Source organism: Hyperolius riggenbachi, chromosome 4 (assembly GCF_040937935.1).
Source record: "Hyperolius riggenbachi isolate aHypRig1 chromosome 4, aHypRig1.pri, whole genome shotgun sequence".
In the NCBI taxonomy this organism is placed as follows: domain Eukaryota; kingdom Metazoa; phylum Chordata; class Amphibia; order Anura; family Hyperoliidae; genus Hyperolius; species Hyperolius riggenbachi.
Genome location: NC_090649.1, coordinates 4,914,112 through 4,939,941, shown reverse-complemented (window position 1 = coordinate 4,939,941; position 25,830 = coordinate 4,914,112). Strand labels below are relative to the sequence as shown.

At 46.7% G+C, this 25,830-nt stretch overlaps 1 protein-coding gene across 2 annotated transcripts in view; it reads right to left on the bottom strand.

Moving 5' to 3' along the window:
* The window catches only part of LOC137570295 (vomeronasal type-2 receptor 26-like), a 297,760-nt gene that overhangs the window by 14,208 nt on the left and 257,722 nt on the right, over nt 1–25,830 (bottom strand). For both annotated transcript variants that reach the window (XM_068278928.1, XM_068278929.1), the window contains exon 2: nt 25,383–25,506. In XM_068278928.1, coding sequence (XP_068135029.1) covers nt 25,383–25,506 — 124 coding nt within the window. The remainder of the gene's footprint in view (nt 1–25,382; nt 25,507–25,830) is intronic.

Here is a 25,830-nt window from a genome sequence, read left to right as displayed (position 1 = left end):
ATCAGAGGCCGGGGATCGCCGATCTCCTCTACGGCGCTGCTGCGCAGCAGCGCCGTATACATGTAAACACCGGGGAAGATCTTCCCCGTGTGTTTACATTTACCCTGCGAGCCGCCGATCGGCTCGCAGGGTGTTCACGGAGACACCCTCCGTGAGCTGACATGGAACGGCCGCTCATACGAGCGGCCGTTTCCATGGAATAAACTTCAGAATTCAGGGGCGTATATATACGCACCGAGAATCCGGAAGTGGTTAACCTGTTGTCCTTCAAACATTAAATTTTTAAATTTCCTTGAATTTGAATATATTGTGTACAGTCTAAAATATCAGTGCATACATTACTGTATTAATAATCTACAGCAATGATCAGAGTATACAATTTTATTTCAGATATTTGATACACCAACACCAAGTCCCTTATATACCAATAATTTGAACTGGTACATCTGATTTCACACCTCTGACCGGAAAAGATATGAAACCACCTGTCACCATTCATCAATTATATTTTCTTATATTTCCACCCCTCTTCCGGTAAAGAAGAATAGAGAATATACAAAAATAATGCATATTTAGGTATAAGGATATACTTATTCATGACCAATCACTTATGGGACTGAGCATTCAATACATATCATAATCTGATCATATTTCCAATCATCACTCACATCAGACTGAACACACATATTGACTTTTAAAATATATTTTTTTACCTTATAAAGTGTCAAAATCATCTAAATGTAATAACTATAGTCATGAGCTACCAAATTTATTTTATACATTACAGATCAAATTCTTATGTAATTGATGCAATCGTTATTTGCAACAATTCAGCTTTATTTAATCAAAATTAAACCAAATCTCTTTATTTCACAATAAACTCACTAAGAATAACCTCCTGACTAAACCTATAACTTAAAAAAACTTATTTTATCAACTTTTGTGTAAATCGATTGTTACAATATATATCTGTCATCTGTGGACACAAGCAATCACATCTTACTTATGAATGCTAACTCTTATCTCAATATCCTCATCAATCCTCTAATACAGAAACAGATATGTCTATCATCAAACTATGATGATTAATACTCCTATGCAAAATTATAATAAGCTCATTTTAATTAATTAAAAAAATGTAATATCAATTATAATATTAATGACTATATTTTATACTTTTTATCCAAACTCAAATGGAAAAATATGACAACAACTCTGAGACTTGAATGAACTTTTCATAACATATATAGCTTGCAATACAAATACATTTATGTGACATCTGCAATGATTTTACACTCCAACTTGAATAGCTGTAACATGATATATGCTGCTGCAAAGAAAATGTCATTTTGGTAACCAGAAACATTTTATTTTTCCCTGGCTTTCAGGAATATTGCGCTTCTAATAAACCACTATTACAGATATACTTCCTTTTTATATAAACTGTCACTTATTCATGGTCTATACATTTTCTTGTACACAAGTGGCCAATTAGCATAAATATAAAAACCCTTACTTTACTTATAGAAGCTAATATGCTAAATCTACTCCTATGATCCAATTACACTATCAAAAGCTTCAATTTAACCCATTTTTTCCCACGTTTAGCTTGCAGCTCTATGAACAAAAATATCTGACTCTTTAAATAAACACCATTGACAAGGTCTGCATACTGTCTAATTTGCATGCTTTTCATTTTAGCAAACTCTAAGTAACTATTTCCCTTATTAACTAACAAATAATCTTTAATAACTTTGGATAACGCAATCTGACTTTTAAAACTTTTAACCAATTCAACAGGAAATAAAACATAGTCACCTTATGCAGACAGACTTCTGGTATCACCCACATCTTATGGAGGACCATCCTTCGTCTCTGGTCTGGTCTCCTCCCTTGCTTCAGGTTCAATCGCAAAAAATAGTTTCAGAAATACCCAGCTTGCTTTCTCGTTCCCCCGTTTTGAAACGAGTTTGTGATCTATGGCTGAGTTAATTTTCATGAATCATTTACGACTGGCTGACGAGCCAAAATGTTAAAAATGGGATTTGTAGTTTATTGATCTTCCATGAATATTCAAAAATAAATCAATAAGGTATAAATCTTAGTTACATTAGACATAATTACAAGATATAAAATAATGAAATTGCTGAGTAATCTGTAAGTATATTAATAAAAACCTATTGTACTAGCTTGTATGTCTGCATGTAAGTGAATGAGTGTGTGAAGCTGTAAGAAGGGAAGAAAAAGTGACCCCTTCCCGCCTCAGTACCCTGTATAACTAAAATGGGATGGACCCACAGTATAACACGATGCTATCTGTGATTGGTTTGTTCAAATAATGCTATAGTTTCTATTTGCTGACTTCCATACCTAGCTGCTTCAATTTCATCTATCTCAAAGCACATGGTCAAACTGGTTGAAGCCAGTATTCTAACAGCTTCATTGTACTGCTTTGGATTAGTGGCATAATGAGATACAGCTGTTTGACCAGCTTCTGACTGGGTGGATGGTTATCCTATACATACCATTGCTTCTCAAAACAAATAATTCCTGAGAGCAGGACTATAGTCTATAGAATTTCCACTAAATCTCTGTTCCCCTAATCAAGATAATGTAAGATTTCTTTTCAATCATGTTTATCAATATCACATATATAATTGATCCATAGCTTTGATATCTCAATCGCGTCACATCCAATATAGATAATTATCCTTCTCACCACAGCAGGGCCCTAGCTATGCAGAGAGTTCAAATCATCACATATTTAGATTACTCGATTAAAATATTAAAACTACTTATTACACATGGCAATGTGTGTGAGCAGTGTACAGGTTTCCCATGGGGGAGGGGCATGCTGTGACAAGCATGAGGGACGTCACCTCCGGGACAGGTGTGACTGGCAGGGACAGGGAGGGCATTGCATGCTTCTAGCAGTGTGCAGCGTTTCCATGGCAATGTGTGTGATTGGCATCTCAGTAGCGGCATGCATGTGACTCTTCCTGTGACCCTATTGGCTGGGTATATGAAGCTTGGCTAGGGCAGCACCCGTTCATTGGATGCACCGACAAGAGAACCTAAGCAACCAGAATACCAGATGATCAGCGTGTTCCTCATGATAGAGACACAGGAGGCCAAGAGGACATTTTGACCTCTGGCCATCACCGCTTGTCACTTCCCCTCCACCATTCCTTTAGACTGTAAGCTTCACCGCTTGTCACTTCCCCTCCACCATTCCTTTAGACTGTAAGTTTTCAAGGGCAGGGCTTTCTCACCCTTTTGTGTCTTGGAGTTTGCTATATGTTTTATTCAGTATTATTATTATTATTATTATTATTATGTATTTATACAGCGCTGACATCTTCCGCATCACTGTACACAGTATACAGTGGGTTGCAAAAGTATTCGGCCCCCTTGAAGTTTCCCACATTTTGTCACATTACTGCCACAAACATGAATCAATTGTATTGGAATTCCACGTGAAAGACCAATACAAAGTGGTGTACACGTGAGAAGTGGATCAAAAATCATACATGATTCCAAGCATTTTTTACAAATAAATAACTGCAAAGTGGGGTGTGCGTAATTATTCAGCCCCCTGAGTCAATACTTTGTAGAACCACCTTTTGCTGCAATTACAGCTGCCAGTCTTTTAGGGTATGTCTCTACCAGCTTTGCACATCTAGAGACTGAAATCCTTGCCCATTCTTCTTTGCAAAACAGCTCCAGCTCAGTCAGATTAGATGGACAGCGTTTGTGAACAGCAGTTTTCAGATCTTGCCACAGATTCTCGATTGGATTTAGATCTGGACTTTGTCTGGGCCATTCTAACACATGGAGATGTTTTGTTTTAAACCATTCCATTGTTGCCCTGGCTTTATGTTTAGGGTCATTGTCCTGCTGGAAGGTGAATCTCGCCCCAGTTTGCGCTGTATTTGGCCCCATCCATCTTTCCCATTAACTCTGACCAGCTTCCCTGTCCCTGCTGAAGAGATGCACCCCCCGAGCATGATGCTGCCACCACCATATTTGACAGTGGGGATGGTGTGTTCAGAGTGATGTGCAGTGTTAGTTTTCTGCCACACATAGCGTTTTGCATTTTGGCCAAAAAGTTCAATTTTGGTCTCATCTGACCAGAGCACCTTCTTCCACATGGTTGCTGTGTCCCCCACATGGCATGTGGCAAACTGCAAACGGGACTTCTTATGCTTTTCTGTTAACAATGGCTTTCTTCTTGCCACTCTTCCATAAAGGCCAACTTTGTACAGTGCATGACTAATAGTTGTCCTATGGACAGAGTCTCCCACCTGAGCTGTAGATCTCTGCAGCTCATCCAGAGTCACCATGGGCCTCTTGACTGCATTTCTGATCAGCGCTCTCCTTGTTCGGCCTGTGAGTTTAGGTGGATGGCCTTGTCTTGGTAGGTTTACAGTTGTGCCATACTCCTTCCATTTCTGAATGGTTGATTGAACAGTGCTCCGTGGGTTGTTCAAGGTTTTGGAAATATTTTTGTAGCCTAAGCCTGCTTTAAATTTCTCAACAACTTTATCCCTGACCTGTCTGGTGTGTTCTTTGGACTTCACAGTGTTGTTGCTCCCAATATTCTCTTAGACAACCTCTGAGGCCCTCACAGAGCAGCTGTATTTGTACTGACATTAGATTACACACAGGAGCACTCTATTTAGTCATTAGCACTCATCAGGCAATGTCTATAGGCAACTGACTGCACTCAGATCAAAGGGGGCCGAATAATTATGCACAAAACACTTTGCAGTTATTTATTTGTAAAAAATGTTTGGAATGATGTATGATTTTCGTTCCACTTCTCACGTGTACACCACTTTATATTGGTCTTTCATGTGGAATTCCAATAAAATGGATTCATGTTTGTGGCAGTAATGTGACAAAATGTGGAAAACTTCAAGGGGGCCGAATACTTTTGCAACCCACTGTATATTGTCTTGTCACTGACTGTCCCTCAGTGGAGCTCACATGTATGTATCGTGTAGTGCATGTATCGTAGTCTAGGACCAATTTAGGGGGAAGCCAATTACCTTATCTGTATGTTTTGGGGTGTGGGAGGAAACCGGAGTGCCCAGAGGTAACCCACGCAGACACGGGGAGAACATACAAACTCCTTGCAGATAGTGCGCTGGCCGGGATAAGAACAGGGATCCAGCGCTGCAAGGCAAGAGCACTAACCACTATGCCACCATGTTGGCCACCCTGTTACTTTTGTCACTGTAATTCCCAACTATCTGTAACTTGTATATTGATGCCAGAGCCAGAACAAGGTCCTCCAGCACCCAAGGCTGAGACACCAATGTGCACCCCTCCATCCCTCCCACCCCACCCGTCACACACTGATTGCTATTACACTAAGAGGCCCCTCCCCCTTCCCTCCCACCCCAGCCGTCACACACTGATTGCTATTACACTAAGAGGCCCCTCCCCCATCCCTCCCACCCCAGCCATCACACACTGATTGCTATTACACTAAGAGGCCCCTCCCCATCCCTCCCACCCCACCCGTCACACACTGATTGCTATTACACTAAGAGGCCCCTCCCATCCCTCCCACCCCAGCCGTCACACACTGATTGCTATTAGACTAAGAGGCCCCTCCCATCCCCCCCACCCAAGCCGTCACACACTGATTGCTATTACACTAAGAGGCCCTCCATCCCTCCCACCCCAGCCGTCACACACTGATTGCTATTACACTAAGAGGCCCCTCCATCCCTCCCACCCCAGCCGTCACACACTAATTGCTATTACACTAAGAGGCCCCTCCCATCCCTCCCACCCCAGCCGTCACACACTGATTGCTATTACACTAAGAGGCCCCTCACCATCCCTCCCACCCCAGCCGTCACACACTGATTGCTATTAGACTAAGAGGCCCCTCCCTCCATCCCACCCCAGCCGTCACACACTGATTGCTATTACACTAAGAGGCCCCTCCATCCCTCCCACCCCAGCCATCACACACTGATTGCTAGTACACTAAGAGGCCCCTCCCATCCCTCCCACCCCAGCCGTCACACACTGATTGCTATTACACTAAGAGGCCCCTCCATCCCTCCCACCCCAGCCGTCACACACTGATTGCTATTACACTAAGAGGCCCCTCCCATCCCTCCCACCCCAGCCGTCACACACTGATTGCTATTACACTAAGAGGCCCCTCCATCCCTCCCACCCCAGCCGTCACACACTGATTGCTATTACACTAAGAGGCCCCTCCCCATCCCTCCCACCCCAGCTGTCACACACTGATTGCTATTACACTAAGAGGCCCCTCCCATCCCTCCCACCCCAGCCGTCACACACTGATTGCTATTACACTAAGAGGCCCCTCCTCCATCCCTCCCACCCCAGCCATCCCACACTGATTGCTATTACACTAAGAGGCCCCTCCTCCATCCCTCCCACCCCAACCGTCACACACTGATTGCTATTACACTAAGAGGCCCCTCCTCCATCCCTCCCACCCCAGCCATCACACACTGATTGCTATTACACTAAGAGGCCCCTCCATCCCTCCCACCCCAGCCATCACACACTGATTGCTATTACACTAAGAGGCCCCTCCCCCATCCCTCCCACCCCAGCCGTCACACACTGATTGCTATTACACTAAGAGGCCCCTCCATCCCTCCTACCCCAGCCGTCACACACTGATTGCTATTACACTAAGAGGCCCCTCCATCCCTCCCACCCCGCCGTCACACACTGATTGCTATTACACTAAGAGGTGCCCCAGGACCCCCACCCCCCCCCAACACCTTAATATCTAGTTATCTGGCTTGAAGTCACTGCCATGTATCCCCTTTTCTTATTTCTCTCTGTTAGAAACACAATAGGGGAATGAGAGCTGAGTGAGTTGTGCACCCTCTCCTACACTGCGCCCTGAGGCTGGAGCCTCTCTCGCCTCTGCCTCGGCCCTGCGCCCCCTTCTACACTGCGCCCTGAGGCTGGAGCCTCTCTCGCCTCTGCCTCGGCCCTGCGCCCCCTTCTACACTGCGCCATGAGGCTGGAGCCTCTCTCGCCTCTGCCTCGGCCCTGTGCCCCCTTCTACACTGCGCCCTGAGGCTGGAGCCTCTCTCGCCTCTGCCTCGGCCCTGCGCCCCCTTCTACACTGCGCCCTGAGGCTGGAGCCTCTCTCACCTCTGCCTCCGCCCTGTGCCCCCTCCTACACTGCACCCTAAAACTGGAGCCTCTCTTGCCTCAGCCCGGCCCTGATTGGTGCACACCATTGTCTGAATAATTTTGTACCCCGTGTTTGTTTCCTACTTTGTACAGCACCACAGAACTTGTTGGTGCTTTATAATTCAATAATAATTTTGTGGCAGCCAGTGGTTCCTATGCTGGACTATGTACGATATTGGACATACAGAAGAAAAGGCCAATGTCAGGGTTTAGTATGACATTGGATTGGAAAGGGTTATAATGGAGTCCATCACCTCATCCCCATTGTCAATAACCTGAGTGGTTCTTGCTTTTTGCATGATCATCAACTCAGTAAAGGACCAGCCCTTAAAGCGTTGCTATCCTATAAATCCGGCATAGCGGGGTCTGAACCCTCTATAACAGTAATTATAGATTGATGGTATACCTTGAAATGAATCAGAGCACTCAGTATATGATTTTATGTAAAACATTGTATTTGCTTATCCTACAGCATATATACAAAATATGAACAGTTCCAAGTAGTGTTTCCTTATAACAGTATTCCATCTCATCAAGGCTTTATAGCCAAGCGATCAGCAATCTTCTAAGTACATTCAAAAAAGAATATAACAGTTGTGTTATGTAGAATAAGATCAAACGTAGTCTCATCTGTGTTGGTAGCTGTGTCAGAATTCATTCTTATATAAAATTACGTAGAAATAACTTCTAACAGTAACTTCTAACAGAACTTCTTGCTAACATCTTAACCTCCCTAGCGTTCTGGACGCTAGAGGGCACCGCTCAGGCCCCGCTGGGTCGATTTGAATATTTTTTTTAAGAACATGTAGCAAGCACTTTGGTTGCTGCGTGTCCTACCCGATTGCCGCTGCTCGGCGCCGATCCGGCGCTACCCGACGCGAAAGAGGGCCCCCCCCTGCAGACCCCGTGCGCAGCCTGGCCAATCGCCGCCAGGCTGCGCTTTGGGGTGGATCGAGAGTCCCTTTGACGTCACGACGTCCATGACATTGATGACGTCACTCCGTTCATCGACATGGCGACGGGTGAAGCCCTAAAAGAAATCCTGTTCAGAACGGGATTTCCTTATGGGCGTGATTGCCGGCAGCGATCGGAAGGGTGGGAGGAAGTCAGCAGCAAGGGGAGAATCATGTAGCTAGCGCTAGGCTAGCTACATGATATAAAAAAAAAAATCGGACGAAAAAAACCCTCCCGCGGGAATCAGAACACCCAGCAGGTTAAAGGGGAATTGAAATGAAGAATATGGAGGCTGCCATATTTATTTCCTTTCAAAAAATACCAGTTGCATGGCTGCCCTGCTGATTTATTTGGCTGCAGTAGTGTCTGAATAACACCAGAAATAAGCATGCAGCTAATCTTGTCAGATCTGACAATAATGTCAGAAACACCTGATCTGCTGCATGCTTGTTCAGGGGCTATGGCTAAAAGTATTAGAGGCAGAGGATCAGCAAGACAGCCAGGCGATGTGCATTTATAAAAAGTCCTTCAGTTGCCCTTTAACAGAACTTAAAGAGACTCTGAAGCGAGTCTCAATTCTCTTTTCTAACCTATATTAATGATAAGCCCCATATGCACAGCTAACCCACCGCTATCCCGCGGTTAATACCCCCCAAATCCCCTCTCCTGTGTCGATGGAGTGCTTCCTGATTGAGGCGGAGCTACAGCCATAAGCTCTGCCTCAAGTTCTTCAATCCCCGCTGATCACCGCCTATCCCCCGCCCCTCTCATCTGCCTTCACAGAGACGGGCGGGGGAGAGGCGGAGATCCGTGCGGTGATTGACGCGCATGGAGGGCGGAGCTACAGCTCATAGCTCTGCCTCCAGGAAGAGCAAAATCCACCACCAAGAAAGTCGTGGTTTTTGCTGGGGGGAAGTTGGGGGATATTAACCCCTCGTTTTGCTGCGGGATAGCGGCGGTTTAGCTGTGCTTATGGGGCTTAACATTAATACAGGTTAGAAAAGAGAATTGAGACTTGCTTCAGAGTCTATTTAATGCTGAAAAAATGAATAAAGTTAATCAGCAGAATGTTATGCATATTACGCCCTCTCAGTCATCTCTTCAGCATCTAGAGCCACGTGTTGTGCAGTTTGGCATATTTATACATCATGACATTTGCTTATCAGGGCTATTTGATGTGGATTTCCTGCAAACACAGAATTTCTGACACCGTTTTGCATTAATATGGATAGAGTTCTCCGGAGACATCCAGGGATATAAGTTAGCGATTGCTTCTCTTGTTTCTGTAGCAATGATCTTTGATGCTACCTCGACCCTTGCACTGATGGTAGGCATTGGGTCTGCCAGGGTGCGGAGTGGCTATGGGTCTTTACCAGCACACCCCACAAGGGTTGATGGGCCACAACCCCAGTGGGCGACAGACTCTTTGCTGCCTGGTAGCCACTCAGGATTGCCCCAGCGGTGAAAGAGAGAACCAACTGCCAAGGTGTATCAGGCTGGTCTGTTGCAGGAAACGAGGTCAAATAGCAAGCCAAGTCCGGGGCAGGCAGCAGAAAATTGTCAAAGGGGACAAGCCGGGAAGCCAGGGCAGGCAGGCTTCAATTAAGATGAAATAACAAGACAAGGGTCAAGATTGAACACATTTCTCGAGCTGGGTCAATAGCAAAAACAGCCACTAGATGGCAGCAAACTCAACTCACAGAGGATACAACAGCAACATTTGTAAAATGCTTTTCTCCCTGAGGACCAAACCGCATAAGCATACCTCCCTACTTTTTGAGATGAGAAAGATAGACACTTAAAGAGACACTGAAGCGAAAAAATAAATGATGATATAGTGAATTGGTTGTGTACTATGAATAATTACTAGAAGATTAGCAGCAAAGAAAATATTCTCATATTTTTATTTTCAGGTATATAGTGTTTTTTCTAACATTGCATCATTCTATAATATGTGCACATTACACAACACTCTGCCTTTAAAATGATTCTTTCAGAGCAGTCTGTGAACTAATGAACTCTCCTCTGGCAGAGGAAAAGTAAACAGTCCAGGAACAGTTGAGATAATAAAAGTCAGATAACAGCCCTCTCCATGACTAATGCTGGGAATACACGGTTCGTTTTTGCCTTCGTTTAAACCTTCGTTTCGATTGTGCCTTTTGTCCTTTTTGATCCCGAAATAATCGGTCATACGGTTAATATCACCACCCACGGTTTCGTTTTTTTTTTCGATTCTGATGGTTTCGTTTTTCCAATGATCGAAGGCTGCAAAGAAACGAAACGAAAATCCCTTTTTACAGGGACGGACTAGCATAAACGAATATATAATCGATCTGAACAGCCATCAAGCCTACCAATGGCTCGATTAGATGGATAAAGAGAGATAATATCAAACATGTTCGATCACTAGTTGTTCGTTTTTGGGGTCTATTAATCGAAACTATAATGAGATTATGACTATTTTCACATACGTTTTCAACACTCGATTCGTTTACCGAACAAATCGAAGGTTTAAACGAAGGCAAAAACGAACCGTGTTTTCCCAGCATAAGACTTAGTGGGAGAGTTTAATGGCTTGTTTGCATAGAGATAACAACTGGAGTTTCTTAACTCTTCCTGTACTGGAAACAATTAGACTGATGTATCTGATCTTAATGTTTTATATTTCTTAGCTGTACTACACATACAAATCATAATATCATCATTTTTTTTTCGCTTCAGTGTCTCTTTAAGCCACGCCCCTGACGTACCCCTAATCATGCCCCAACACACCCCTAGTCACACATACCATAATGATTTCATAAGAAAAAATATGTTTTATAATTCAAACCACCTTGGCACATTATATCCTGGTTCATTTCCTTCATATTAACATTTGAAAATAAAGAAATACATTAATTTAAAGGGTTGGAATAAAGTTTGGAGTCTATTAAATATTTTTTCCATAAAAAAAACAAAAAACATATATTTGCGTAGCTCTGCATATGAGTCCTGAAAGAGGGACAAATGAGGAGGAAAGAGGGACAGAGGGACAGGGCTCCCAAAGAGGGACACTCCCTCCAAAAGAGGGACTGTTGAGCAGAGCAGGGGCAAGGTCCTCCAGCACCCAAGGCTGAGACACCAAAGTGCGCCCCTCCATCCCTCCCACCTCAGCTGTCACACACTGATTGCTATTAGACTAAGAGGCCCCTCCCCATCCCTCCCACCCCAGCCGTCACACACTGATTGCTATTAGACTAAGAGGCCCCTCCCCATCCCTCCCACCCCAGCCGTCACACACTGATTGCTATTACACTAAGAGGCCCCTCCTCCATCCCTCCCACCCCAGCCGTCACACACTGATTGCTATTACACTAAGAGGCCCCTCCTCCATCCCTCCCACCCCAGCCGTCACACACTGATTGCTATTACACTAAGAGGCCCCTCCTCCATCCCTCCCACCCCAGCCGTCACACACTGATTGCTATTACACTAAGAGGCCCCTCCATCCCTCCCCCCCAGCAGTCACACACTGATTGCTATTACACTAAGAGGCCCCTCCTCCATCCCACCCACCCCAGCCGTCACACACTGATTGCTATTACACTAAGAGACCCCTCCATCCCTCCCACCCCAGCCTTCACACACTGATTGCTATTACACTAAGAGGCCCCTCCATCCCTCCCACCCCCGCTGTCACACACTGATTACTATTAGACTAAGAGGCTCCTCCTCCATCCCTCCCACCCCAGCCGTCACACACTGATTGCTATTACACTAAGAGGCCCCTCCCTCATCCCTCCCACCCCAGCCGTCACACACTGATTGCTATTACACTAAGAGGCCCCTCCTCCATCCCACCCCAGCCTTCACACACTGATTGCTATTACACTAAGAGGCCCCTCCATCCCTCCCACCCCAGCTGTCACACACTGATTACTATTAGACTAAGAGGCTCCTCCTCCATCCCTCCCACCCCAGCCGTCACACACTGATTGCTATTACACTAAGAGGCCCCTCCCTCATCCCTCCCACCCCAGCCGTCACACACTGATTGCTATTACACTAAGAGGCCCCTCCTCCATCCCACCCCAGCCTTCACACACTGATTGCTATTACACTAAGAGGCCCCTCCATCCCTCCCACCCCCGCTGTCACACACTGATTACTATTAGACTAAGAGGCTCCTCCTCCATCCCTCCCACCCCAGCCGTCACACACTGATTGCTATTACACTAAGAGGCCCCTCCCTCATCCCTCCCACCCCAGCCGTCACACACTGATTGCTATTACACTAAGAGGCCCCTCCTCCATCCCTGCCTCCCCAGCCATCACACACTGATTGCTATTACACTAAGAGGCCCCTCCATCCCTCCCACCCCAGCCGTCACACACTGATTGCTATTAGACTAAGAGGCGCCACAGGGCCCACAACCTCCCCAGCACCTTAATCTCTAGTTATCTGGCTTGCAGTCACTGCTATGTATCCCCTTTTCTTATTTCTTTCTGCTTCATACACAATTAGGAATGACAGCTGAATGAATTGTGCGCCCCCTCCTACACTGCGCCCTGAGGCTGGAGCCTCTCTTGCCTCTGCCTCGGCCCGGCCCTGCTGTTGAGAGCTATGCATAAGTGTGTCTCAGATCAGTACATAGTGATGTGTACACTATAGAAGGAAATTATCCGTCCGGAGCAGTGCTTTTCAGCACTGCAAGATTTGGGCGCAGCCGGCACCTCCATAGATTTGAATAGGAATTACTTCTACCAGGCTCTCAGTGAGTAACGTTGGCTCCATCAGAAGAGCTGAAGTTGCTTTTAAAACATAATAATTCGGCCTCCAGCAATAGCTGTAAGCCGAATTATATCATTCCCCACCATCCATGGCGGCCTGGAGGAGGAATAGTAATGAACACTGCCGGGACTTGTGCAGAAGCAGGATCAGCCATATACCAGCTGTATCCTGCGCCCAAGTCTACTGGCGCTGATCTCATATTTCTTGTGTACCTGCCAAACTGTTGTCTTATCACACTTCTCTCTGCCCCACCTGTATATAGATCCGGGCCCTCAGCCTCAGGGCGTGCATCTGGTTAACGAGTCAGAAAACATGCTGTAAACTGGTGTATTGAGAAAGACCAGGCACCTTTCCCTTTAATCGCTTTATTTGGTCACCCAGACCTATTTCATAAAAGACAAGCAGATTGCCATACAGTCTATTGGAGATACGTCAAACCTGTATCAGTAGACCGTGGTGAAGTGTATGAGAGGCTGGTGACCAGGGGTGGACGGGGTGGCACAACAGCCGTTTCCCACCGATGCAGCGCTTGTTCACGTGCTTAGTCCTGTATAAACAGCGGCGTGCCCGGGCTTCCGGGATAAACCCCTTGGATCCGCCCAGGGCAGCCGCTATTGGTTAGCATTGCCGGTGCATCACAAGTGACAGGTGAAGAGGCGGGGACTAGGTGTCCATCGTAAGACATGTGGTGCGTTCCACATTAAGTAGGGAGTGAAAGTTAGGCAACTGTGTGTGCGTTCCAGCAGCGCCGATTATCCAATCACGGCGCTCCATGTGAAGCATATTGCAAGCGACGTCACTGTGCAGGTTCAACGTCTTTCCCTTTTTTTTCTTCCCTCCCCCCCCCCTTTTTTTTTCAGTTCTCTCCTGTCTAGTTAAAAACAATGGTGCATGAGCCAGCCTGGGGCCCCGGGAACTCTCACTGCCCAGGGCCCCAGAACCAGCATCTAACACCATATGTGAGCGCAGCCAAACCCTTGGAGCTGCCACCTCCAAGGCCTGTCTCCTACTGCTCTAAAACTTACCAAACACACAATTGGAGAACCGCACTCCCAAACAGTTCTCTGCTGCTTTATAAAGCCTGCAGGCTGCTTATAAGCCAATGAGAAGTGCACACATAATACACCTAGCTTGCAGTGATAATCAAGCAAAAGCTGAGCAAGTCAGCCAATTAGTAGGAGAGGGCTTCAGTTGCATATAGACAATGGCTATATGACCAGCAGGGGGCACCAGCGTGCAGGATATTCCCTCTTATCTGCCCCCCTCCTAACTAAACTGCATGGGATACTACAATAATTAAAAACAATGGTGCATGAGCCAGCCTGGGGCCCCGGGAACTCTCACTGCCCGGGGCCCCAGAACCAGCATCTAACACCATATGTGAGCGCAGCCAAAACTGACTGACTTGCTCAGCTTTTGCTTGATTATTACTGCAAGCTAGGTGTATTATGTGTGCACTTCTCATTGGCTTATAAGCAGCCTGCAGGCTTTATAAAGCAGCAGAGAACTGTTTGGGAGTGAGGTTCTCCAATTGTGTGTTTGGTAAGTTCTCTCCTGTCTAGGTCTTGATCTTCTCTTCCCTCTTCCCTCTCGGATCTGTTGGGTACAGGGTCTCTCATACGGAGGTCACCGGCCTCTTACATTTCACCACAGTCTACTGACGCAGGATTGACGTATCTCCAATAGACTGTATGGCAATCTGCTTGTCTTTTATGAAACAGGTCTGGGTGACCAAATAAAGCGATTAAAGGGAAAGGTGCCTGGTCTTTCTCAATACACCAGTTTACATAGTGATGTGTACAGGGGAAATGTTATGTGATAGTAAATGCCAGATGACACAGGTGGCTCTTCAGTTTTGATTTAAACGTGTCCAGGGTTGGAGCTGTCTTTATTACATTTGCCAAGGCACTCCACAGGGTAGGGGCAGCATGACAGAAGGCTCTGGCTCCAAAGGTATGTAGTTAAACTCTGGTGGTGGTCAAGTTATTGAATCCTTTTTATCTGAGGTGGTGGGAGGTGTGACGCAGTTGCAACACGTCATTCAGGTATCCGGGGGCCTAGGGCATGAAGGGCTTGAATGTTAGCATGCCAAGTTTGAAAAGGATTCTCCATTTTATGGATAGCCAGTGTAGTGAGAAAAGGATTGGTGTTATGTGGCAATGGCAGGTTGGTAACAGTCTTGTGGCAGCATTCTGTACTAGCTGCAGGTGGTGTAGGTCTTTATTTGGAAGGATTGGTGTTATGTGGCAATGGCAGGTTGGTAACAGTCTTGTGGCAGCATTCTGTACTAGCTGCAGGTGGTGTAGGTCTTTATTTGGAAGGATTGGTGTTATGTGGCAATGGCAGGTTGGTAACAGTCTTGTGGCAGCATTCTGTACTAGCTGCAGGTGGTGTAGGTCTTTATTTGGAAGGATTGGTGTTATGTGGCAATGGCAGGTTGGTAACAGTCTTGTGGCAGCATTCTGTACTAGCTGCAGGTGGTGTAGGTCTTTATTTGGAAGGATTGGTGTTATGTGGCAATGGTAGGGTTGGTAACAGTCTTGCAGCTGCATTCTGTACTAGCTGCAGGCGGTGCAGGTCTTTATTTGGAAGGATTGGTGTTATGTGGCAATGGTGGGGTTAGTAACAGTCTTGTGGCAGCATTCTGTACTAGCTGCAGGTGGTGCAGGTCTTTATTTGGAAGGATTGGTGTTATGTGGCAATGGCGGGGTTGGTAACAGTCTTGTGGCAGCATTCTGTACTAGCTGCAGGCGTGGTAGGTCTTTATTTGGAAGGATTGGTGTTATGTGGCAATGGCGGGTTGGTAACAGTCTTGTGGCAGCATTCTGTACTAGCAGCAGGCGGTGCAGGTCTTTATTTGGAAGGATTGGTGTTATGTGGCAATGGTAGGTTGGTAACAGTCTTGAGTCAGCATTCTGTACTAGCTGCAGGCGGTGCAGGTCTTTATTTGGAAGGATTGGTGTTATGTGGCAATGGCAGGTTGGTAACAGTCTTGCGTCAGCATTCTGTACTAGCTGCAGGCAGTGTAGGTCTTTACTTGGAAGGATTGGTGTTATGTGGCAATGGCAGGTTGGTAACAGTCTTGCGGCAGCATTCTGTACTAGCTGCAGGTGGTGCAGGTCTATATTTGGAAGGATTGGTGTTATGTGGCAATGGCAGGTTGGTAACAGTCTTGCGGCAGCATTCTGTACTAGCTGCAGGCAGTGTAGGTCTTTACTTGGAAGGATTGGTGTTATGTGGCAATGGCAGGTTGGTAACAGTCTTGCGGCAGCATTCTGTACTAGCTGCAGGTGGTGCAGGTCTATATTTGGAAGGATTGGTGTTATGTGGCAATGGCAGGTTGGTAACAGTCTTGCGGCAGCATTCTGTACTAGCTGCAGGCGGTGTAGGTCTTTATTTGGAAGGATTGGTGTTATGTGGCAGTGGTGGGGTTGGTAACAGTCTTGCGGCAGCATTCTGTACTAGCTGCAGGCGGTGTAGGTCTTTATTTGGAAGGATTGGTGTTATGTGGCAATGGCAGGTTGGTAACAGTCTTGCGGCAGCATTCTGTACTAGCTGCAGGTGGTGCAGGTCTATATTTGGAAGGATTGGTGTTATGTGGCAATGGCAGGTTGGTAACAGTCTTGCGGCAGCATTCTGTACTAGCTGCAGGCGGTGTAGGTCTTTATTTGGAAGGATTGGTGTTATGTGGCAATGGTAGGTTGGTAACAGTCTTGCGGCAGCATTCTGTACTAGCTGCAGGCGGTGTAGGTCTTTATTTGGAAGGATTGGTGTTATGTGGCAATGGCAGGTTGGTAACAGTCTTGCGGCAGCATTCTGTACTAGCTGCAGACGGTGTAGGTCTTTATTTGGAAGGATTGGTGTTATGTGGCAATGGCAGGTTGGTAAGAGTCTTGCGGCAGCATTCTGTACTAGCTGCAGGCGGTGTAGGTCTTTATTTGGAAGGATTGGTGTTATGTGGCAATGGCGGGGTTGGTAACAGTCTTGCGGCAGCATTCTGTACTAGCTGCAGGTGGTGCAGGTCTTTATGTGGAAGGATTGGTGTTATGTGGCAATGGCAGGTTGGTAACAGTCTTGCAGCAGCATTCTGTACTAGCTGCAGGCGGTGTAGGTCTTTATTTGGAAGGATTGGTGTTATGTGGCAATGGCAGGTTGGTAACAGTCTTGTGGCAGCATTCTGTACTAGCTGCAGGCCGTGTAGGTCTTTATTTGGAAGAGATTGGTGTTATGTGGCAATGGCAGGGTTGGTAACAGTCTTGTGGCAGCATTCTGTACTAGCTGCAGGCGGTGTAGGTCTATATTTGGAAGGATTGGTGTTATGTGGCAATGGTGGGGTTGGTAACAGTCTTGTGGCAGCTTCTGTACTAGATGCAGGCGGTGTAGGTCTTTATTTGGAAGGATTGGTGTTATGTGGCAATGGCGAGGTTGGTAACAGTCTTGTCTCAGCATTCTGTACTAGCTGCAGGCGGTGTAGGTCTATATTTGGAAGGATTGGTGTTATGTGGCAATGGTGGGGTTGGTAACAGTCTTGTGGCAGCATTCTGTACTAGCTGCAGGTGGTGTAGGTCTTTATGTGGAAGGATTGGTGTTATGTGGCAATGGTGGAGTTAGTAACAGTCTTGTGGCAGCATTCTGTACTAGCTGCAGGCGGTGTAGGTCTTTATGTGGAAGTATTGGTGTTATGTGGCAGTGGTGGGGTTGGTAACAGTCTTGTGGCAGCATTCTGTACTAGCTGCAGGCGGTGTAGGTCTTTATTTGGAAGGATTGGTGTTATGTGGCAATGGCAGGTTGGTAACAGTCTTGCGGCAGCATTCTGTACTAGCTGCAGGCGGTGTAGGTCTTTATTTGGAAGGATTGGTGTTATGTGGCAATGGCAGGTTGGTAAGAGTCTTGCGGCAGCATTCTGTACTAGCTGCAGGCGGTGTAGGTCTTTATTTGGAAGGATTGGTGTTATGTGGCAATGGCGGGGTTGGTAACAGTCTTGCGGCAGCATTCTGTACTAGCTGCAGGTGGTGCAGGTCTTTATGTGGAAGGATTGGTGTTATGTGGCAATGGCAGGTTGGTAACAGTCTTGCAGCAGCATTCTGTACTAGCTGCAGGCGGTGTAGGTCTTTATTTGGAAGGATTGGTGTTATGTGGCAATGGCAGGTTGGTAACAGTCTTGTGGCAGCATTCTGTACTAGCTGCAGGCGGTGTAGGTCTTTATTTGGAAGAGATTGGTGTTATGTGGCAATGGCAGGGTTGGTAACAGTCTTGTGGCAGCATGCTGTACTAGCTGCAGGCGGTGTAGGTCTATATTTGGAAGGATTGGTGTTATGTGGCAATGGTGGGGTTGGTAACAGTCTTGTGGCAGCTTCTGTACTAGCTGCAGGTGGTGTAGGTCTTTAGGTGGAAGGATTGGTGTTATGTGGCAATGGTGGAGTTAGTAACAGTCTTGAGGCTGCATTCTGTAATAGCTGTAGGTGGTGTAGGTCTTTATTTGGAAGAGATTGGTGTTATGTGGCAATGGCAGGGTTGGTAACAGTCTTGTGGCAGCATTCTGTGCTAGCTGCAGGCGGTGTAGGTCTATATTTAGAAGGATTGGTGTTATGTGGCAATGGCGAGGTTGGTAACAGTCTTGTGGCAGCATTCTGTACTAGCTGCAGGCGGTGTAGGTCTATATTTGGAAGGATTGGTGTTATGTGGCAATGGTGGGGTTGGTAACAGTCTTGTGGCAGCATTCTGTACTAGCTGCAGGTGGTGTAGGTCTTTATGTGGAAGGATTGGTGTTATGTGGCAATGGTGGAGTTAGTAACAGTCTTGAGGCTGCATTCTGTACTAGCTGTAGGTAGTGTAGGTCTTTATTTGGAAGGATTGGTGTTATGTGGCAATGGCAGGGTTGGTAACAGTCTTGTGTCAGCATTCTGTACTAGATGCAGGCGGTGTAGGTCTTTATTTGGAAGGATTGGTGTTATGTGGCAATGGCGAGGTTGGTAACAGTCTTGTCTCAGCATTCTGTACTAGCTGCAGGCGGTGTAGGTCTATATTTGGAAGGATTGGTGTTATGTGGCAATGGTGGGGTTGGTAACAGTCTTGTGGCAGCATTCTGTACTAGCTGCAGGTGGTGTAGGTCTTTATGTGGAAGGATTGGTGTTATGTGGCAATGGTGGAGTTAGTAACAGTCTTGAGGCTGCATTCTATACTAGCTGTAGGTAGTGTAGGTTTTTATTTGGAAGGATTGGTGTTATGTGGCAATGGCAGGGTTGGTAACAGTCTTGTGGCAGCATTCTGTACTAGCTGCAGGCAGTGTAGGTCTTTATATGGAAGGATTGGTGTTATGTGGCAATGGTGGGGTTGGTAACAGTCTTGTGGCAGCATTCTGTACTTGCTGCAGGCGGTGTAGGTCTTTATTTGGAAGGATTGGTGTTATGTGGCAATGGTGGAGTTAGTAACAGTCTTGTGGCAGCATTCTGTACTAGCTGCAGGCGGTGTAGGTCTTTATGTGGAAGTATTGGTGTTATGTGGCAGTGGTGGGGTTGGTAACAGTCTTGTGGCAGCATTCTGTACTAGCTGCAGGAGGTGTAGGTCTTTATTTGGAAGAGATTGGTGTTATGTGGCAATGGTGGGGTTAGTAACAGTCTTGTGGCAGCATTCTGTACTAGCTGCAGGCGGTGTAGGTCTTTATTTGGAAGGATTGGTGTTATGTGGCAATGGTGGAGTTACTAACAGTCTTGTGGCAGCATTCTGTACGAGCTGCAGGTGGTGTAGGTCTTTAGTTGGAAGGATTGGTGTTATGTGGCAATGGCAGGTTGGTAACAGTCTTGCGGCAGCATTCTGTACTAGCTGCAGGTGGTGTAGGTATTTATTTGGAAGGATTGGTGTTATGTGGCAATGGCGGGGTTGGTACCAGTCTTGTGGCAGCATTCTGTACTAGCTGCAGGTGGTGTAGGTCTTTATTTGGAAGGATTAGTGTTATGGGGCAATGTCGGGTTAGTAACAGTCTGGCAGCAGCATTCTGTACTAGCTGCAGGTGGTGTAGGTCTTTATTTGGAAGAGATTGGTGTTATGTGGCAATGGCGGGGTTGGTAACAGTCTTGTGGCAGCATTCTCTACTAGCTGCAGGTGGTGTAGGCCTTTATTTGGAAGGATTGGTGTTATATGGCAATGGCAGGGTTGGTAACAGTCTTGCGGCAGCATTCGGTACTAGCTGCAGGCGGTGTAGGTCTTTATTTGGAAGGATTGGTATTATGTGGCAATGGCAGGGTTGATAACAGTCTTGTGGCAGCATTCTGTACTAGCTCCAGGCGGTGCAGGTCTTTATTTGGAAGGATTAGTGTTATTGGCAATGGCGGGTTAGTAACAGTCTGGCAGCAGCATTCTGTACTAGCTGCAGGCGGTGTAGGTCTTTATTTGGAAGGATCAGTGTTATGTGGCAGTGGTGGGGTTGGTAACAGTCTTGTGGCAGCATTCTGTACTAGCTGCAGGCGGTGTAGGTCTTTATTTGGAAGGATCGGTGTTATGTGGCAGTGGTGAGGTTGGTAACAGTCTTGCGGCAGCATTCTGTACTAGCTGCAGGTGGTGTAGGTCTTTATGTGGAAGGATTAGTGTTATGGGGCAATGTCGGGTTAGTAACAGTCTGGCAGCAGCATTCTGTACTAGCTGCAGGCGGTGTAGGTCTTTATTTGGAAGAGATTGGTGTTATGTGGCAATGGCGGGGTTGGTAACAGTCTTGTGGCAGCATTCTGTACTAGCTGCAGGTGGTGTAGGCCTTTATTTGGAATAATTGGTGTTATGTGGCAATGGCGGGGTTGGTAACAGTCTTGTGGCAGCATTCTGTACTAGCTGCAGGTGGTGTAGGTATTTATTTGGAAGGATTGGTGTTATGTGGCAATGGCGGGGTTGGTAACAGTCTTGTGGCAGCATTCTGTACTAGCTGCAGGTGGTGCAGGTCTTTATTTGGAAGGATTAGTGTTATGGGGCAATGTCGGGTTAGTAAAAGTCTGGCAGCAGCATTCTGTACTAGCTGCAGGCGGTGTAGGTCTTTATTTGGAAGAGATTGGTGTTATGTGGCAATGGTGGAGTTACTAACAGTCTTGTGGCAGCATTCTGTACGAGCTGCAGGTGGTGTAGGTCTTTAGTTGGAAGGATTGGTGTTATGTGGCAATGGCAGGTTGGTAACAGTCTTGCGGCAGCATTCTGTACTAGCTGCAGGTGGTGTAGGTATTTATTTGGAAGGATTGGTGTTATGTGGCAATGGCGGGGTTGGTACCAGTCTTGTGGCAGCATTCTGTACTAGCTGCAGGTGGTGTAGGTCTTTATTTGGAAGGATTAGTGTTATGGGGCAATGTCAGGTTAGTAACAGTCTGGCAGCAGCATTCTGTACTAGCTGCAGGTGGTGTAGGTCTTTATTTGGAAGAGATTGGTGTTATGTGGCAATGGCGGGGTTGGTAACAGTCTTGTGGCAGCATTCTGTACTAGCTGCAGGTTGTGTAGGCCTTTATTTGGAAGGATTGGTGTTATATGGCAATGGCAGGGTTGGTAACAGTCTTGCGGCAGCATTCGGTACTAGCTGCAGGCGGTGTAGGTCTTTATTTGGAAGGATTGGTATTATGTGGCAATGGCAGGGTTGATAACAGTCTTGTGGCAGCATTCTGTACTAGCTGCAGGCGGTGCAGGTCTTTATTTGGAAGGATTAGTGTTATGTGGCAATGGCGGGTTAGTAACAGTCTGGCAGCAGCATTCTGTACTAGCTGCAGGCGGTGTAGGTCTTTATTTGGAAGGATCAGTGTTATGTGGCAGTGGTGGGGTTGGTAACAGTCTTGTGGCAGCATTCTGTACTAGCTGCAGGCGGTGTAGGTCTTTATTTGGAAGGATCGGTGTTATGTGGCAGTGGTGGGGTTGGTAACAGTCTTGCGGCAGCATTCTGTACTAGCTGCAGGTGGTGTAGGTCTTTATGTGGAAGGATTAGTGTTATGGGGCAATGTCGGGTTAGTAACAGTCTGGCAGCAGCATTCTGTACTAGCTGCAGGCGGTGTAGGTCTTTATTTGGAAGAGATTGGTGTTATGTGGCAATGGCGGGGTTGGTAACAGTCTTGTGGCAGCATTCTGTACTAGCTGCAGGTGGTGTAGGCCTTTATTTGGAATAATTGGTGTTATGTGGCAATGGCGGGGTTGGTAACAGTCTTGTGGCAGCATTCTGTACTAGCTGCAGGTGGTGTAGGTATTTATTTGGAAGGATTGGTGTTATGTGGCAATGGCGGGGTTGGTAACAGTCTTGTGGCAGCATTCTGTACTAGCTGCAGGTGGTGTAGGTCTTTATTTGGAAGGATTAGTGTTATGGGGCAATGTCGGGTTAGTAACAGTCTGGCAGCAGCATTCTGTACTAGCTGCAGGCGGTGTAGGTCTTTATTTGGAAGAGATTGGTGTTATGTGGCAATGGCAGGGGTTGGTAACAGTCTTGTGGCTGCATTCTGTACTAGCTGCAGGTGGTGTAGGCCTTTATTTGGAAGGATTGGTGTTATATGGCAATGGCGGGGTTGGTAACAGTCTTGCAGCAGCATTCTGTACTAGCTGCAGGCGGTGTAGGTCTTTATTTGGAAGGATTGGTATTATGTGGCAATGGCAGGGTAGATAACAGTCTTGTGGCAGCATTCTGTACTAGCTGCAGGTGGTGCAGGTCTTTATTTGGAAGGATTAGTGTTATGGGGCAATGGCGGGTTAGTAACAGTCTGGCAGCAGCATTCTGTACTAGCTGCAGGCGGTGTAGGTCTTTATTTGGAAGGATCGGTGTTATGTGGCAGTGGTGGGGTTGGTAACAGTCTTGTGGCAGCATTCTGTACTAGCTGCAGGCGGTGTAGGTCTTTATTTGGAAGGATCGGTGTTATGTGGCAGTGGTGGGGTTGGTAACAGTCTTGCGGCAGCATTCTGTACTAGCTGTAGGCGGTGTAGGTCTTTATTTGGAAGGATTGGTATTATGTGGCAATGGTGGGGTTGGTAACAGTCTTGCGGCAGCATTCTGTACTAGCTGCAGGTGGTGTAGGTCTTTATGTGGAAGGATTGGTGTTATGTGGCAATGGCGGGGTTGGTAACAGTCTTGTGGCAGCATTCTGTACTAGCTGCAGGAGGTGTAGGTCTTTATTTGGAAGGATTGGTGTTATGTGGCAATGGTGGAGTTAGTAACAGTCTTGTGGCAGCATTCCTTACGAGCTGCAGGCGGTGTAGGTCTATATTTGGAAGGATTGGTGTTATGTGACAATGGCAGGGTTGCTATCTGTCTTGCGGCAGCATTCTGTACTAGCTGCAGGCGGTGTAGGTCTTTATTTGGAAGGATTTGTGTTATGTGGCAATGGTGGAGTTAGTAACAGTCTTGTGGCAGCATTCTGTACTAGCTGCAGGTGATGTAGGTCTTTATTTGGAATGATTGGTGTTATGTGACAATGGCAGGTTTGCTATCTGTCTTGCGGCAGCATTCTGTACTAGCTGCAGGCGGTGTAGGTCTTTATTTGGAAGGATTGGTGTTATGTGGCAATGGTGGAGTTAGTAACAGTCTTGAGGCTGCATTCTGTACTAGCTGTAGGTGGTGTAGGTCTTTATTTGGAAGGATTGGTGTTATGTCACAATGGCAGGGTTGGTAACAGTCTTGTGGCAGCATTCTGTACTAGCTGTAGGTGGTGTAGGTCTTTATTTGGAAGGATTGGTGTTATGTCACAATGGTAGACTTGGTAACAGTCTTGTGGCAGCATTCTGTACTAGCTGCAGGTGGTGTAGGTCTTTATTTGGAAGAATTGGTGTTATGTGGCAATGGCAGGGTTAGTAACAGTCCTGCGTCAGCATTCTGTACTAGCTGCAGGCGGTGTAGGTCTTTATGTGGAAGGATTGGTGTTATGTGGCAATGGTAGGGTTGGTAACAGTCTTGTGGCAGCATTCTGTACTAGCTGCAGGTGGTGTAGGTCTTTATTTGGAAGGATTGGTGTTATGTGGCAATGGCGGGGTTAGTAATAGTCTTGTGGCAGCATTCTGTACTAGCTGCAGGTGGTGTAGGTCTTTATTTGGAAGGATTGGTGTTATGTGGCAATGGCGGGGTTAGTAATAGTCTTGTGGCAGCATTCTGTACTAGCTGCAGGCGGTGTAGGTCTTTACTTGGAAGGAATAGTGTTATTTGGCAATGGCAGGGTTGGTAACAGTCTTGCAGAAGCATTCTGTACTAGCTGCAGGCAGCAGGGGCATAGCAGTAGGGGTTTCAGAGGTTGCAACCACGTCGGGGCCCGTTGGCTAGAGGGGCCCAAAGGGGCCTTCCCTCAACCACAATAGTGGCTATTGGTCTTGTGCTTATAATAATCACTTCTACAGATGCTTTGAATAGTGGTAATCATTTACAAACTGCTCCCCATCCCCTTCGTGTACCTCTGACTCTGTAGTTGCCATATCAATCGTTATGTATAAAGTGCTTGGGGGGGCCCCAACGTAAAAACTTGCATTGGGGCCCACAGCTCCTTAGCTACGGCACTGGCAGGCGATGTAGGTCTTTACTTGGAAGGTCTGCATAGAGGGAATTGCAATAGTCCAGCCATACTGATGAAGGCGTAATAGGGTTGGCCGATCTTCTGAAGGAACGAGACGCTAATGTTTTGCAATATTTCTTGGGTGAAAGATGGAAAGACAGATGTGTCCTACACTACATGTAAGATCTTAAATTGTGCAAAAGGTGGATCAGCGCATCACCAGGCCGCCTCCGAATGGCCTCCATCAGAGGTGCGCTGAGCCCCCCCAGGAACTACAAACGCACCTTGAACCCAAACAGAAGCTCTGCATATACACCAAAAGCATGGCTGTTAAGTGGGAGCAGCTGACCAAAAACGAATTAAATTAGTACATAATTTTGGTGTATATGCAGAGCTTCTGTTTGGGTTCAAGGTGCGTTTGTAGTTCCTGGGGGGGCTCAGCGCATCTCTGATTGGAGGCCATTCGGAGGCGGTCTGGTGTTGCGCTGATCCACCTTTTGCGCAATTTTCGATTTTTCAGTTTTACTTGGTAGCGCACCCAGGCTATGCATATACATAGGTTAGGATTTAGTTAGTGTTAGGCCCCTCCCATGGAGGATTGAATTCTTCGCAATGGGAGGGACGAGTACTTAATAGGTTGCATGCAAGCTGTTACAGGAAACTAACATCCTCCTCCAGTGGTAGACAGGTCATGTGTATGCTCGGTGTGTATTCGACCCCACAAGTGGGGCTTGCACTCTTTTGCAGGTAGGCACTTGTCTGTTTTTAAGTAGCGCTGTTCATTTCCTTGCTATGTACATGTAAGATCTTGGCTGCAGGAGAAGGTCTTTGGTTCAGGTCCCTCTTCTCCTCCTGTGTCAGGTTACTTTACGTCTTTATGTTGGGTTTCTATTCTACTCATCTTATTATTTCTAAGAAAGTCCTGCAAATATATTGGTGATGTATATAGAATAATAGCAGCACTATACCGGTGACATTGGAGATCTCCCCGGCTGAGCACTCCACACAGTCGTAGCAGCTGGAGTGGATCCCGGATCTCATCACTTTCCTGCTTCCCGGCAAACACTTCTCTGAGCACTGAGACCTCGGGACCTGAGGAGAAGGACAAAGTCATCACAGACAGATCATTGTGCACTATTTCTCAGAGGTGCAGCCCTAAATAGTAATAACAATCAATTATGTCCGCCTCTATTCCCCCTGTGCCTCTATTATCCCCCTATGTTACCTCTTGTCCCCTTCTGTCTCAGCTCATCCCCCTGCCCTAGCCAGGCATAGATGCCCCAGTATAGGTAGCCTGGTGTAGATGCCCCCAGTATAGGTAGCCTGGTATAGCTGGTGCCCCAGTATAGGCTAGCAAGATACAGGTGCACCCAGTATAGGTATTCAACTATAGGTGGTGCCCCGGTATAGGTAGCC